The sequence below is a fragment of the Triturus cristatus genome, chromosome 1_2, assembly GCF_964204655.1.
Source record: "Triturus cristatus chromosome 1_2, aTriCri1.1, whole genome shotgun sequence".
In the NCBI taxonomy this organism is placed as follows: Eukaryota; Metazoa; Chordata; class Amphibia; order Caudata; family Salamandridae; genus Triturus; species Triturus cristatus.
This window is the reverse complement of record NC_140580.1, coordinates 870,307,727-870,322,698: the sequence shown is the minus strand read 5'-3', so window position 1 is coordinate 870,322,698 and position 14,972 is coordinate 870,307,727. Positions and strand designations below refer to the sequence as shown.

General features: G+C 44.1%; 1 protein-coding gene across 2 annotated transcripts in view; it reads right to left on the bottom strand.

The window, feature by feature from the left end:
- MMEL1 (membrane metalloendopeptidase like 1) overlaps positions 1-14,972 on the bottom strand; it is an 827,783-nt gene that overhangs the window by 117,958 nt on the left and 694,853 nt on the right. For both annotated transcript variants that reach the window (XM_085609192.1, XM_085609188.1), the window contains exons 11-13: positions 14,173-14,309; positions 8,524-8,617; positions 4,112-4,240 (exon numbers count right to left, since the gene is read on the bottom strand). In XM_085609192.1, coding sequence (XP_085465318.1) covers positions 4,112-4,240; positions 8,524-8,617; positions 14,173-14,309 — 360 coding nt within the window. The remainder of the gene's footprint in view (positions 1-4,111; positions 4,241-8,523; positions 8,618-14,172; positions 14,310-14,972) is intronic.

Here is a 14,972-nt window from a genome sequence, read left to right as displayed (position 1 = left end):
CCATGAGATACACCTGGCATGCAAGCATGTCTAATAATACTGTACATCTTCAAACTAATAACATACCTTGCATATTTATTTTATGCATGAGTGTTAGAAATGGGATTACTGGGTGGCTAAGGTATGCACCCAGGCCAGACAGGGGCCACCACTCTTGTCAGGAGAAGCAAGATACACACTAAAAGATAACCTGTGCTCACCCTCTGGTAGCTTGACACAAAGCAGTAATGCTTATCTAAATAGTCAATGTGTAAAGTATTTGTGCGACACACACACACACACACACACTGTAACACAATCAATATATCATAAAAATACTTCACACAGGTTTAGAAAAATAGATTATTATATTATAAACAAAACAATTCCAAAATAACTAAAATCCAATGCATAGAAGTTGAGATATTGAATTTTAAAAGAATAGATACAATAAAGCGCTTAGAAGTAAGTAATGCTAAAAAGGTTACTTTAGGTCGTGCTGGACTGGGGCAAAGTAAAAGTTTGGGCCGACCTAGTGGAAGTGCTAGCCTGCTATAGGACCCACAAAGGCCCTGGTGAACAAAGTACCTTTCATGGTCGCAAGCAACAAGATGCATCGATCTTGTCCACACACTGGAGGCAATGCATCAGTTCCGAAGATGGGTGCCAGAGTCAAGAGACAATGAGCGATGCTCCGGATCCTGCCACGCATTCAAAGGGATGCGTCAATTTCACCAAGCTGCAGTGATACGCTGTTCGATGTGGCGATCTCTGGAGGCAAATTGCTGATTCAGATGTGATGCGTCTTTTTTACCCCGCAACCTGGCCAATGCGCTTGTCTGCTAAACGCAGACAGGAGATGCATCGAATTCCATGTTGCAATTATCTGGATCAAATCCAGTGAGCTTGGCACAGGAGCAGGGGTAGAGACTTTGATTTCCCTGATTCTCAAGCAACAGGAGAAAAGACAACAAGCCATTGCAGATCACTTGGAGGGAAGGCAGAGTCCAGGTCTCCTTCAGCAGAGTCAGAGAGCAGCAGGACAACAAACAGAAAAGCAGGCCTTCAGCAGTCCAGTAAAGTACTTTAAGCAGCACAGCAGTTCTACTGGCAGTGCTTCAGTTACAAGCCCAGTAGTGTCTGATTTTAGGGGTGTCAGATTCCCAGTACTTATATCCAAAAGTGCCTTTCATGTGGGGGTGACTTCAAAGCAGCTCTCTGAAGTGCAGAAGTATCCCTTTCAGCCCAGTCCTGCCTGTCTGGCAATATGTGGGGGGTAATCAATATTTTGTGTGGGGACAGGACACAGCCTTTCCAAGTGAAGTATTAGGCCAGCCCTTCAATCCTGCCCAGGCAAGACCATCATAATGGTGATGTATGTAGATGGGTACTCATCTATCCTTCCTGTGTTGTGGCAGTCTAGAGGGAATGCACAAAGTCACCTACACCAGATGTGTATTGGTGACGGCTGTCAGGCACACAGAGTAGAGAAATGTCCACTTTCTAAAAGTGCCATTTATATAAAATAGTAATGTTAAATCCAACTTCACCAGTGAGGAGGGATTATCATTACCATTTCAAACATATGAAACATGAAAAAGCTACTCAGCTCTAATCAATAATTACAACTTAAATGTGTATTAGGAAATCCCAATGCTAGCTTAAGAAAGTAGTAATTCTCACAGTAGTGAAAACGAAATAGGCTGTTAGTCACTACCGGGACATGTAAAACATAAACACAAGTCCTACCTTTTACTTACATGGCACCCTGTCCTTACGGTCACTTAGGGTCTACCTTAGGAGTGGCTTATATGTAATAAAAGAGGAGTTTATGTAGTTTGAAATGCCAAGTCAAAGTGGCAGTAAACTGTACGCACAGGCACTGCAGTGGCATGCCTGAGACAAAATTAATAGGCTACTTCTGTGAGCAGCACAATTAGTGCTGCAGTCGTCAGCAGCATGTAGAGTACAGACCCTGGGTATATGGTATACCATTTTACAAGGGACGTACCAGTACAACAAATATGCTAATCAGGTATACACCAATGTCATCACGTTTAGGGGAGGAGCACATGCACTTTAGCACTGGTTAGCAGTGGTAAAGTGCTCAAAGGGCTAAGGCCAACAAAAAGAATCAGCAAAAACAGGAGTGAAAAGGCCCAAAACCTGGGGGGATTCCCACCCTTAGGATGCCTGGTCTAACACGTGTCCCCCCAGCTGAAAGTGGGGGAATCTACCCAACCTCTAGTGAATTCTCATCACTAAGGTAGAAAAACCGAGATGGACCGTCAGCATTGGCGTGTTCTATCCCAGGTCTGTGTTCCACCCTGAAGTCCATACCCTGTAGGGAAATGGACCACCGCAAGAGTTTTGGAATCTAACCCCTCATCTGCATGAGCCACCTGAGGGGTCTGTGGTCAGTATGAATCAGGAAGTGAGTGCCAAATAGGTATGGACTGAACTTCTTCAGTGCCCAGACCACAGCATAAGCTTCTCTTTCCCTAGAATGCCACCTCTGTTCCCAGGGGTGTAACCTCCTAGGGATGAAGGTCTAGGCCCTATTCATTAAGCTAGGATAGTACTGCCCCTATGCCATGGTCTGAGGCATCGGTATGAACGATAAACTCCTTGGATAGTCAGGGGCCTGGAGCACAAGAGCTGTGCACATTGCCTCCTTAAGGTAGTCAAATGCAGCAGGTGATGCCTCTGGTAGTTACCACATTTACTGGGAGTACAGCTTCCATTACAGTGAGCCTAAAGCCCCTGGGCATGGGACATCAAGGGCCTTGGTGGTCCCCCAATGCTACAGGGCCTTCCTACTGGAGCTTGCTCCCTGTCAATCTTGACAAGCTCTGGCTTGAGTTTCCTCTCCTCCCTCCTGTCTGCGAGCTCCCCCCTCTGTAAGCTGCATGACAAGACCCTCTGTGAGGTCCTGCTCTGATCCTTCCTCAGACACAGATTCCTCCTCCTCATCAATTTCGCCTTCTGGGTGGGCTGCTGTCCATGCTCTTAGGCTTACTGAAGCTCTGCCTTCTTGGCACTTCCTTTATGGAACACCGCTCTCTCCTGTCAGAACCCCTTGAGCTGGGCCACTCTGTATGCCTCCAGATTGGGTAGCTTGAATTCCATATTGCCAGGCAGGAGCATAGACATTGCAGAGAAAATCGGACTCATTTAATGGTCAGTGGCTACCCTGAGAATCGGGTACAGATCTGATCCTCCTAGAGTTATGTTCAACACCACTGTTGTCTAGTGTGTAAACTTGCTCTCTGTCTTTGTATTCTACCCCTGTGCCATCTATGAGGCTAATAGGATTTTTTACTCACTTCATATGTATAGATCTTTATGTTGATTAACTTATCATGACTGTATTTGTCACAAATGGCTTCTGCAGATGCTGGACATGCCTGCATTTTACCTCTGTTTATCTATGTTTTAAGGGAGTTATTTACCAGCCACAATCTCTGGTGGTATTTGTGTTATGGTGAATCAAGCGATGGGGCTTTGTGCTTGGTGTTGTGAGCTTTTCTGCCGGCGTAAACTGTTTTTCACTAATGGTTTGCTTACCACTGGCATTGTTCCGTGGTTGCCATAAAATCACAGATTTTATTTATCGTCCATTTCGGAAGTTATTCAGCTCTTCTTTTGTGGGGGGTGCTGGTGCTGCTACTAGTACTTCTGCAAGTGATATTACTAACAACCGTTATCTAGACTATAATTGATGGATGTGTGGCACTTCGAAAACAATAAATAAATAAAAAATGATGCATTGTATTTGTATCCACATCAACAAACATGTCATACCAATAAATACAATGTATAAAAAAAACTACTTGTACGCAAAAATATATATGGAATAGCATATATTCTTGCAAATATTCTGCACACATAAAACATTGTGCTAAGTTCACAGCAGCAAAATCTTTTTGAATTTATGGTCTGTTGTGCATTTTTATGAAAAATTCAAGATTACATTTCAATGCCTGAAATTCTTTGTGCATAACCTCGAATATATTAATCTGACATAGTATGTATAAATGACTGCATAGTCTACTGGGAAGAGCTATAGATTCAACAGTACGAAATACAACACTCATTTCACAGAGGATATATTAGAAGTTGATCTACATACCATCCTTTTGCTCTCACCAGCAAATGTCTCCCTCACGTACAATGCACCCACAGCATTCTCCATGTTGCTGTTGACGTAACTCACGCACTCCCTCCACCGAGCTTCCTCCAAGGTGGTTCCATATAGAGCCTAGGGCAAAATATGTTTCTAATTAGCTTTCGACAATGAGCATCTCTTCAATTTAACTGGGGTTTGCGAGTGAACGGTAAGATGTCTAGGAGGCAAAAGAAAGCTCGCTCACAGTGCTTTGCTCCGTTTCACAAGAGCTTTATTTTATGACAAGGAACTAAGAATTTCCACGTTTATTCATCTTGGGAGCAGAATGCTTCTTTGCTTAGGGCCTCTAATATTCAACAAGAAAGAAGCACCCTGCCTCTATTTGTGTTTAAGTGTGATTTTTAGAGGTGGACTATAGTGAGGTATTTTCCAAAATGTGGCACTTGCCCAATCTGACACCCTCCCAGTTCCATACCTCATTTAGAAGTAGGGAATCAACTGTGTTGCTGATTGCAAAATCACCGCCAGTACTGATGACGTGAACACTCTCTTCGATGGGGTAACTACTGGTATTAAACAGCATACATAAATGGTTTTGAAAGGGGCAAAATATATTTGACAGACCTTCGGACAGCAGCTGCATGTCACAATACAAACCACAGAGTAACTTACTGCACAAATATTATTGCAAATGTATCAAAATCCAACATATTGAGGCAGTAAGTATATATTTTCTGTTCTTAACTCCACATCTACGTGCTTTGAATATATATATATATATTGTCAACGTACATATATGAGAACTTAAGTATAACAAACCTATATTTACCTATATATACTTACCAAGTTGGTATGTTGGCTATCAATATGTTTTGCTACAATATTAAGTGGTAGTTGTTTTGGTACCATACCTGTGACATCATATCAACTCTATTTTTTCTTGAACAGAACACACAGACGTGTCTCCTAGTTCAAGACATGAGAAAACAATCAACTTCCCCCATGTTGCTGAGAGAAGACTCCCAGTGCATCAAATACATTTATTTTGTTCTTTTAAAAAGCATAATCTTACAGAGGGGACATTTGTATCTCCCCGACGGTGGAGCTGCAGAAAGAAAGGAGAACCCAGTTGACAGCAGAGGTGATGGCCTCTCCTCCTTAGGAGTAGTATCTCTGCGACCTCCAGGCCCCTGCCATCTGTTGCACTATGATCTGCAGCCCTTCGGGTACCACTGTATCTCATGGTTGATTGGACATTGTATGGACATAGTGCTCTGTAATGATCCTTACTCCATTTATATGTGGCTGGTAAATGATGATATATGTATTGGAGAGATTTTTTTTTTAATGGTGAACTTGTACTGTATGTGCCTGTACCCGGTTGTTATTGGAAATAAAATAAAAAGATTTCTAAAAAAAAAAAAAAAATCATAACCTCACCCTTTTACAGTTTGCCTTTGGTGAATAAAAGTTGACCAGCCCTCCATTGCACCATAGAATGTGCGACCTCCTGGTAATGTGCAATTTAACTGTTTAGCCGATGCAGGCATCTTCAAAAAAGTGTTGAATGCCCCAGCTGCCAAAGTCACGGTTCACCTGCTTTGTTTAAAGGTGGGAAAAACACCAAACTGTATTTTGTAGTATGTTTAGTAGCACTACAATAATAGTCCTAAAGTACTGCAAGAGGATATATACAAACCTACACGTGTAAATCTCCACCTCAACCTTTCCGATCTTTTATAGGAAGAGCTACTCACACATATACGTTTACATCTTAGTAGTAAAGTGGGTAGAGAAGAGTGAAGAGGGGTTCAGGTAGGGCCAGAATGGATTAAAGGAGGACATCAACCCACCCAGAAAATGGAAAGCCGATTGGAATTCCCAAGCTGTACTTATAAACTTTCTACAGCCAAAAAGGGACCAAAACAGTAGTTCAGAGCTGGAGTAAGCCCAGCACCACACAAGGCCAATCCCTTGGTAATACAACACCCTCCAATAGAACATAAAGGCGGTAGGGACTTAAAATAAATCCCCAATAGTCAGTAATAATGCTAAATAAATTCAATTATTTTAATTATTCAAAAATATAAATAAATATAAACTAATGTTAAAAAAATTAAACATATTTTATTATTTAATTATAACAACTTTTAACAAACTGTTTTTTTTATTTATAAATTAGGGTAAAATATTGTTTGCTTAAAATATAATTCAATTAGTTTTAATTAGTTCTATACATCGCCTTTAAAAATTATAAATGTATAATAAAAAATAATTCCTGTACTTTATGTGGGAATTTATTTTTAAACTTAAATTTCAGAAAAATAATTGTAATTTAATTTAATACATTTAAATTAATTAAATATATAAATAAAACTTAAGTAAATTGTGCAGTAGCATTTTTTAAAATTTGTTCTACATTTTAAATAAATACATAACATTAATTTACATCACTATTTAGCATTAAAATATGTTCTTTGAGTTAAATAAACTTTTTTACTTTTCCCTATTATTTATCATAGGGAGACTCCACAGTTGGGGTGGAAATCTCCATATGTAAAGTGTAGGGAAATATCAATCCACATTAGTGCCCTAAAGGTGACAGATACACTCATGGAGAAATGTCTCTGACATAACTAAGGTCTGGGTTAACTCAACTACACACAAGGTCAGTGCAATCATCCAGTACTGAGGGGCAGGTCCAGCAAAATGGCTGATTCAATCAGTTCAATGGAGTCAGTATTTGAAATGGTGATGTAAACAAATCAATACATGCCCAATCTACATGTTGTGGTGAACAAATGCAGACAGTTAGTTAACGTATTGTGCAGTGGTATTTGTAATAGATAATAGGCGCATATGGTGAGTACACCTGGTATCTGTAAGATTCTTAAATCAGTGACGGTGCTAAAGGGTAGGGGAGAACCACCAGCCTCCCTAATAATTGCGGTAAGACCACATAGAATCAAAATGAGGGTACCCAAGCACACGTAGAAATCAAGGTCATAACAGTTAGAATGTAAATAAACATGTAACACAAGTGAATCTTCGTCTCTTTCTTTTGAGTTTCTTCGATTTAATATTCTTTTCTCAGAATGTATTTCACAGTCTTCACAGTGGTTCCCAAGCCAACACGTGTTTCGTCGCCTCTAGTAGTATTTTACATGCGACTTGTTCACGGCTGAACACTGTTTTATACGCATAATGTCCAGTATGACGATAATTCCAGGTCATACAGTCAAACAACGGGGGAGGGGGGGGTTTTAGAATTTCTTCAGAGTTAATGCTTTCAAATCTCAGCTGTGCTCGGAATTCAAGCACCCCGTCTCCGGGTAGGACAAGGATGTGGCCACGGAGTGTATCTGCCCCCAACCGCGTCTGGCTCCAAATGCAGACAGTTACAAGGTAGCCCACTTTGGTGGGTGGATCGTGCATGTCCAAATTTGCTGGCAGCAATGATAGACATTGCTGGAAATTCTGTCAGACCATTTATCCCCACCTTGGCTCTCTATCGTAAATAAAGCCCGTCTACTTTTGAAAGAGTTGTTACCCCTGCATTGGAGCGGCTATAAATTCTATCATATTTGTGGATGGAAAGATCCCTAGTCAAACTCCAAGTCCTCCTCTGTTCTGTTGTGACAACCTCAGCTTGACTGACTTGGAAGTTCAAACTCTCCTTGATCAAATCCTGTTTATCACTAAGAACATCCCACCTCAGAGACCTGCCAGCTACAATCCATATCCGTGACTTAATTTAAGCTTACTTGGATGGCTTTCAACAGCATTTATCGATCAGTTTGGCTACTTCGTGTGGTAAACACCATTCTTGATCTACTTATGGTCAGTCACACCACACAGAAAGATCTTTGTAACCCGAGGCAAAGTGTCACCCATGTAGGTGAAAACATAAAACCCAACCCTGAAATAAGCCAAATAGAGATGTATATATTATCTGGTGAGGATGAAGCATGCGTGGCATAAGGTAGATTTTTGTGGTGTAGAGTCACACCACATGGCCTTGATGCCAGAACATGTTTCACAAATTATAGCTAGATCTCCGAAGATAGGCTGTCGGAACCAAAGTTTGGAGGCTGTGCCGGGTGCAGCCTGACAGGGGCTGGGTCTCCCACACTTCTGTATTAAAGTCTCTCAGAGTGAGCAAGCTGTGCCCCATCTTGTTATCTCCCTGAAGTGTTGTTTGTGCCTACCTCTGACAATCATGTCTGCTGGGGATCCTGGGATTGCTAGAGATGAACTACTGCGATGGGAAACAGAATTCTCAGCCATTCTCCTTTTTTTAACCCATTAATATAGTTCTGTTTATTCTATTTTATCTATTTAGCTGTAAATGGTGTTGCTTCTTTAGGTAAGGGCGAGCTTAGAACATGCAAATATTGAACATTGATGTGGATTACCTTTCGATAGTTGGCTCGGGCATCTTTAAACCTTCGGCTCAGGCTACTAACCCGGTCAAGTACCAGTCGCCAAACGAGGTAGTTCTGGAGCGTGCTGCATTTTGAAACAGACAACAATTTACACTCTTTAGGGGAAAATATTTGGTGGCCAAATTTCCACCAATCGAATGGCACACTCAGTTACAATTACCAACTAGCAGTAATAAAGCATTTTTAGCATTTATTTGAAATATCCCATTACCTTAATGTTAGGTTTATGAATATAGGCAACATACACCAGACCCTGTCTCAGTTCCATGCATGACGTGTCTCTCTGGCACCAGTAAACGTATAAATCTCTGAACTAATGACCCTCGGTGAAAACTGAGTATTAATTTGGATAGCTCAAATATCAAAGCTGACACCATTACTACACCAGTCTCTGTCAGACTATATATAATGTAATAAAGAGAATATCAAACGCTGAGACGTGCAGTGTGGCCCTGCAGAGGCTACTTGCTAGGCAGAGAGGTGTGTGTAATATTATTTTACATTTTTATATTGCAAAGCTGCAATATAACAACTTTTGGCATTAATGAGGGTTGCAATTTTAACAACCTCACAAAGAAAATAAATACTTTTACCTGGAAACAGCAACAACATCGTGTGAAAAGTGTGTATATGTGTGGCTTGTTGACAGAAATAAATGAACCATGGGTTGGTAAAGCGCGTGGGGTTAGTTATAGGGTGCAGGAAGTGGAGAGAGAATGTTTCAGTTCATCGGCAGTAACAAAGAGAAGACTTCGTGGAAGAATCAGTTCAAGCGTTTAGGGAATAGAAATGTTTTTAAGCCCATTCTGAAGGAGAGCATAAAACAAAAAAAGCCTTCGATCCTGCTATAGAAGCCCGTCTGTTTGACGTCCCTAGTTAACTGTAATAACAAAATGACGTTGTTACTCAACTGTAATACATTATTACAGTTGAGTTCGGACTTCATAATGGCTGCTGAGCCAGCTTTCAAGGTAAAATGCAGGTCTCAGAGTTTCATTACAGGTGCAGTTAAAACAACCGAAAACTAGAAATGGAAGTTCGTTATTATAATCTTTTATTCTAAAATTGAACAGTGATCAGCAGAAACTAGATACTTTTAGCAACCTGTTTATTTTTTGCAGACTAGAGTTCATTACATTAAGGAAAGAAGCTCTCTCTTTTTTTCTAATTCGATTGACATTCAATAAAATATTTTTGCAACAAATTACTAACTCATTTTAGGTGTGATTAATTTTATAATGCATATTCTACTTTTATTCTTCAATTTTGCCACCTTACTATCTACTTCATATGGAAGAACAACACACCAAAGATTTAAGCTTTTTGTGAGAAGGTAATTAAGTGTGGCCATGTGTTGTAGCAATAAAATACTCTTTGCTGTTTGTTAGAAGAATATTGCAAATCACATCAGAGATTGACCTTATAAAGGAACTGCTGTGTGACTTCATTAGCCTGAAGGAAAGTATATTAGTATTTTAGAATATTACTCCACATTAAATCAAATAAGAAATCATTGTTCATAGTCACACTCAGAAGTGTCAAAACTAGTTCAGATTGAATATTCACATAGCAATTGTTGAAAGAGGGCTATGATCAATTTGGTGCAAGACGATTTGTTAAGGATATTTGAATAAATCAATCAATCCTAATGCTAGAAGAAGTGTTGGTTTGGGCTGCACCAGCATGCTGTGTTGATGCTACTGCATAGTCATTCAAGGAGGAAAAATGTGTTCTACTATACCACAATGAGGCATAATGTACTCACGTGAATGCTGTGTTTTGGAAATAGCTTATACCTTCGAGTTACAGTTGATCTTTCTACAATTTACTGGGTTGATTTCAAACACATGCAATGGCAAGGCCAATCAACTTTGTTTGTGTGACCATCTCTCTGGTAGGTGTTGAGGCCCTCCTCCACCCGCAGGCTCCTGCCTGCGCCCCATCCCTGGTGGTCCAGTGGGAGAGCCTTGCTCTTCTGCTGGCCGCTGCTGTCTGTGTCTGCCTCTGTGTCCCCCTTAGGCTTTCTGTCTCTCTTGTGCCTGTGTGCCTCTTTCTGCCTTTTTCTGACTTCTGCCTACTTTTCTGCCTGCTGCCTTCTGCCTCCGTTTTCTGCCTCCATTTTCTGCACCTTCTCTGTCTTTTATTCTTCTTTTGTGGCTGTTTTTCCCCCCTCTGTTCGGGACCGTTGCTGCCCCTGTGCCCCCCTGCCGTTGGCGCGCCAAAGGCAGGCCCATCTGAACCCATCCGCGACTCGACTGCGACCCTGGTTCTCTGGCCATCCTCCGCTACAACTCCGCCGACCTCCTTGCACTCAACCCCGGAAGAAACAACAACTGCCAGAGATCGACGACGAACACCACACACGGCCAGTTCTCCTGCCGATACTGCCGGCAATCCTTCATCATCAACAGCCACCCACGACTGCTGATCCCACGACGGACGCCCAGACCACCGAAGCCCTGACGTGCATACTTCTCAATGTGCGCTCCCTCCACAGACACGCCACAGAGATCTGGGATCTGCTCAACACCATCTCACCAGACGTCGCCTTCCTCACAGAAACATGGACCAACGCCACCTCCGCCCCCGACATCGCCACCACCATCCCTGACGGTTACAAGATCCAAAGTAAGGACTGCCCCCACCGCCCAGGAGGAGGACTCGCCATCACACATAAGAGCTCCCTCCGGCTCTCCACCTCCAGTACGAGCTACTCCTCCTCCAACACAGAGCACCTTCACTTCCAGATCCAAACCAGCCCCAGAACCACGCTACATGGCACCCTCGACTACAGACTCCCCAGGCCTCGTGCCTCTTTCGCTACCACCATTGCCGACCTCGTCGCAACCCATGCCATCGCCTCCACAGCCTACATCCTCACCGGAGACCTGAACTTCCATCTCGAAAACCGCAGTCACCCCGAATCCACCACCCTCCTTGACAACCTCGCCAACCTCGGAATGAAGCAGCTCGTCACCACCCCCACCCACAGAGCTGGACACACCCTCGACCACATCTTCGCAGGAGGGACAAACATCCATTTCAATCACACCACGCAGCCCCTCTGGACAGACCACCATTGCGTACACTTCACCTTCAACACCACCATCACACCCAAACCCACCCGCGCCCTCCCCGAAGGATCTGGAACAAGATCACAGAAGATCACCTCAACACCAAACTCCTCAACGACCCCCCCTCCGCCACGACCGATGCCAACTCCGCAGCCAAAGAACTACACCACTGGATCTCCAGCTGCGCTGACAAGCTCGCACCCCTCTGTCACCCCGTCAATCAACGCCCCCTTAAGGCCACCCGGTTCACCACGACCTCCAAGAAGCCAGACGGTCCTGCAGGCACCTCGAGAAACTCTGGCAGAACAAGAAAACAACCGAAGACCTGAGCCACCAAGAGGACCTTTATCAAGAACAAAATCCATCTAACGCAAGTAACGCAAAATAACTCTTCAACGTCATACAGCAGTTCACCAAACCCCCCAGCGAAGCAACGGATATCGCTCCATCCCAGGACCTCTGCAACAAGCTCAGCTCCTGCTTCCACCTGAAAATCAAGGCCCTCTACGACAACTTCAGCGAACAGAATCCAGACACTCCCACCCTCTCCACCACCGACAACCGGCCGACCATCACCACCTGGAAACCTGCTACCACTGAAGACACCACCAAGACCATGAAGAACACCCACTCAGGAGCCCCAGTGGACCCCTGCCCACCTCACATCTCCCACAGAGCCACCACTGCCATAGCTCCCAAACTAGGCCGGACAATAAACGCCTCCCTCAAATCCGGCATCTTCCCTGACGACTGGAAGCCGGCAGAAGTCAAGCCCCTCCTCAAGAAACCCTCGGCCGACCCGACGGACCTGGAAAAATACCAGCCCATCTCCCTCCTTTCCTTTGCAGCCAAAGTCACCGAGAGGTTCGTCAACGCCCAGCTGACCACCTCGTCGAAGAGAACGCCATCCTTGACTCCTCCCAGTCTGGATTCTGCAACAGCCACAGCACTGAAACCACCCACCTCGCCGCCACCGATGACATCTGCACGACACACGACCAGGGCCACACTGCGGCCCTCATCCTACTAGACCTCTCCGCAGCCTTCGACACCATCTCCCACCGCACTCTAGCCGCCAGACTCCATGACGCTGGCATACGGGGAACCGCCCTCGAATGGATCCGCTCCTTCCTCACCGATCAGACTCCCGCCCTTCCTCTCTGAACCCACAGAGATCAACTGCGGAGTACCCCAAAGAACCTCGCTCAGCCCCACGCTTTTCAACATCTACATGGCCCCCCTCGCCACCATCGTCAGACAGCACGGGCTCAGCATAGTATCTTACGATGACGACACCCAGCTCATCCTCTCTCTCACGAAGAACCCCGAAGACACCAGACTCAGCTTTCAAGAAGGAATGAAAGACGTCGCAGCCTGGATGAGTGACAGCTGCCTAAAACTGAACTCGGAGAAGACCGAGGTCCTCATCCTTGGTCCCTCCCCCATGGCGTGGGACAGCTCCTGGTGGCCCCCTGCCCTTGGAAACCCACCCACCCCGACGGACCATGCCCGGAACCTCAGCATCATTCTAGACTCCTCCCTCACCATGACCCGTCAGATCAACGCCGTCGCCTCGACCTGCTTCAACTCCCTCTGCATCCCCGCAAGACCTTCAAGTGGATCCCCCACGAATGTAGAAAGACCATCACCCACGCTCTTGTAACTAGCAGACTGGACTACGGTAACGCCCTCTATGCCGGAATCAACAAAACCCTGCTACACAAGCTCCAAACCATCCAGAACACCGCAGCCAGACTCATCCTCGGAGCCCCATGAAACAAGCACTTGACCCCACACCTACAAGACATCCACAGGCTCCCCATCGAGAAGAGAATAACCTTCAAGCTCCTCACCCATGCCTACAAATCCCTCCATAACATCAGATCTAAATACCTCAACGAAAGAGTCTCCTTCCACGTACCCAAAAGGAAACTCTGCTCCGCCGACCTCACCCTGGCAGAGACCCCACACATCTACAGAACCAGAGCAGGCGGAAGAGCCTTCTCCTACGTCATAGCAAAGACTTGGAACAAGCTCCCAGTCAACATCAGATGCTCCCCCACTCTGCACACCTTCAGAAAGAACCTCAAGAACCATCTTTTCGAATGATATGTAGCTGGACAAGCCCCCCCCCCACCTCCCCAGTGCCTTGAGACCCTCACGGGTGAGTAGTGCGCTTTATAAACCCCTGATTGATTGATTGATCTTGACCTACATGATACAGAGTCCAGTACATAGTTTACCACTATATCATTATGGTAAGCATATTGAAAATATTTGCACCTTCACGTCATCTACCTTACCCTAATGACTTTCAAAGGACTTTATTGAGCTTATAATCACCATGCATGTAGTGGTTAGGTCGATGTAATATTATTGTCATGTGATATAATGCATGCAATGTAGTGGTGGTGGAGGGTACTGTAGCTGTCATTCAGGTCTCCTTTTAGTATGCTATATATTAGACTATAAATTATATTCTAAACCCTCAAGAAGATCCCCAGCCTGATACTTCACATTGCAACAAGCTGTGTCATCAATGTACCTTGCAGAGTAGTTGGAAATAATAGCTTTGAGTTGCTGCAGGTAGGGTACTCCATACACAACCACTTCCTCTTCAGCCTGAACCTGGATGTTGACTGAAGACATAACTCCTTGTACAAATAGTGTCCAGTTGAAGTCCTGGAGAGGAAAATTAGAGTTGTGTAATGTCATTGGAATCATTCTTAGAGGCCCAGCAATAGATCATTTTTTTATTTCAAATCCAAGCTTGCTAGAAGAGATGGCGCCAACTACTGCTCCACTGTTATAGACTTGGGAAGATGACAGTGAGCATTCATTAATGTACTATTTTTCTCATTACTCAGTTGGTAGACATTGCTGGAAAGTTCTCCTGTAGCTCAGACATGGATGATAATGATAACAAGTGGCAGTCCCAAAACGTTTTTCTAAATGACTGCATCAATTTTCAGTGTAAATACATGCCTACTGTCTGGATATTGCTAGTGATAGTTTCTGTATGTAACCTCTCTCTAAATAGTAGGGTCATCTTGACTTTTGAACTGTGTGTAATGTCTGTTACTCTGGCTAGTGCTATGAGTTAAAGCTCTGGAATACTGCATGCCTCTTTTATTCCCTAACTCTATGTCCACCTTCTGGTACATGTATTACACAGTCATGATCAGAAACATTGCTTCTTAATGAGGGCTGGACTGGGTACCCAAAGGAGTCCTGGCAATGTTAGCTGATCAGCCCCTAGTGAAGTACTGCCTGACCCCCAGAGGCTGGAAAGGCTTGCTTGCTGCTTTTGTTACTGGGGACCAATATTGCAGAACTGCTGCAAAA